This window comes from Parus major, unplaced genomic scaffold (genome assembly GCF_001522545.3).
Source record: "Parus major isolate Abel unplaced genomic scaffold, Parus_major1.1 Scaffold569, whole genome shotgun sequence".
Taxonomy (NCBI): Eukaryota; Metazoa; Chordata; class Aves; order Passeriformes; family Paridae; genus Parus; species Parus major.
Window position 1 is genome coordinate 1765 of NW_015379457.1, and position 1685 is coordinate 3449.

Below are 1685 nucleotides of genomic sequence, written 5' to 3' on the forward strand. Positions count from 1 at the left end.
TATTGCTACGAGATCAGCCTCACAACGGGCTCGGGCAACAGCGAGTTCAAATTCCTCAAGCCCATCCTCCCCAGCGTGCCAGCACAGCACTGCGCCGTGGGCCAGGGCCCGGAGGATGAACAGCATTTCCACTGTGTCCCTGTCAGCACCGAGGACACGGCACCAGACAATCCTGGCACTCTCTCTGCAGGACACTTCAATTCTCTTTCCTTCAACTAGCTGGGCTCTGCACTGACAGAGGCTTTAATGCCCATGGTAGAAAGTGATGCAGGCAGCAGCAGGTGGCAATGGTTCTTCTGTATGAAATCTGCATTTTCAATTGGTGTAATCTACTTCATCCTTACTACAAGTCTGAATAAATTTTTCTGGCACTCCGAAAACACAAGCAAGGAAGTAAAAGAAACTCAGGTGCTCTCAGTAAGTAAATAATATGTTTCAGCTTTGGATGGCAATTTCTTAAAGGTTTTAAAAATAGGTTTACCACTCCCCCTATGCTCTTGTCTCTCTTGCTGTCCAATGAGACAGTGGAGTTTTGGTCTTTCCTGTGACACGAGGGCACAGTTTGACAGACAGTTCTCCTCCTTCATAAAATAAACAAAACTGCTTTCCAAGCTGAGGAATGCAATGGTATTGAGAGTAGAGTGTCACAATGTTGTGTGAGGATTGGGCTCTTTATTCCCTGAGTTCTCGATGCCTCTGTTTAAGATGTGTCAACTCTGTATGCTTTGGTTTCCTGTCAGTCACCATAGCCACTGTGTGTCTGCATACGATTCACTAGTGCTGCCCGGTGAATGGTGGAGTTGCTTCCATCCAACTTTTGAAATGCAGGCAATTTCAGCTCAGCTGGCAAGAGGAGTATATTCACCTTCTCAGAACAGGAGTCTCGTACTCCCCAGGGCAGAGAAAACTGTAAAATGTACACCAAAATATTCTTTTTGCCCTGTAAAGCAGTGCTCGGTGTTCTGTCTATTTGAAATATATAAATATAACAGCACAAATGGTATTTGGTTTACTACAACTGTACTAAGTTTGGAAAACATGTTCATTTCCTTTGGCTACATTTCATGAAAACTCCATATGTCTTTCAGAGAGTATTTTCTGAAGGGTAGAATCAATATGAAATGGTAAAAAGGAGATTGATATTGGTCTTCTTATTGTTCCTATATACAATGATTTCTTGTTGGGTGTAAAAAGCTGTCCCTACATGATTTTTTCTATCTGTGCTAGAGCATTTTCATCCCCGTTTTTGCTCTTTCTCCTGCTATTTTCTGAACTGAGTCTGAGCATTATCTTTCCTTTCCTGCTTAAGGACTGACACTGATATATACAATAACAAATTACTTGAATGATGTCTGTGATGCATGGGATATTCAGAAAGCCTCACGCTGTGTTTTGTTGAAGTTATAAAGTTTAACATGGTAAACTTGCATACCTCTAAGTGTAAAACTGAAATAAAGAGAACACCTGAATGTCCTGTGTGGAGACAATCTTTGTATTTTACTTTGGCCTGGGTAGTGGGTGAGTGGGCACACTTCTCCTGTTTCAGGATGCAGCTGAAACAACACTCAGGAAAATTGGGAGGACTATGGAAATGCTATCAGGCCTCTATTGTTCTTTTGAGCACTGACCTGGCTGAGATGGAGTCCAGTAATAGGCAGGTCAGGGGAAACTGGGCTCTACCTCAA

The 1685-nt window shown here is 42.8% G+C and overlaps 1 protein-coding gene across 1 annotated transcript in view; it reads left to right on the forward strand.

Annotated features, from left to right (window-relative positions):
- The window catches only part of LOC107199312 (protocadherin beta-15-like), a gene marked incomplete at its 5' end in the record, with an annotated part of 3237 nt that extends 1761 nt beyond the window's left edge, over window positions 1-1476 (forward strand). Inside the window, one exon of the mRNA XM_033511750.1 lies at window positions 3-1476. Within this exon, the coding sequence (XP_033367641.1) occupies window positions 3-219 (217 nt within the window). The remainder of the gene's footprint in view (window positions 1-2) is intronic.
- Between the last annotated feature and the right edge of the window lie 209 nt (window positions 1477-1685).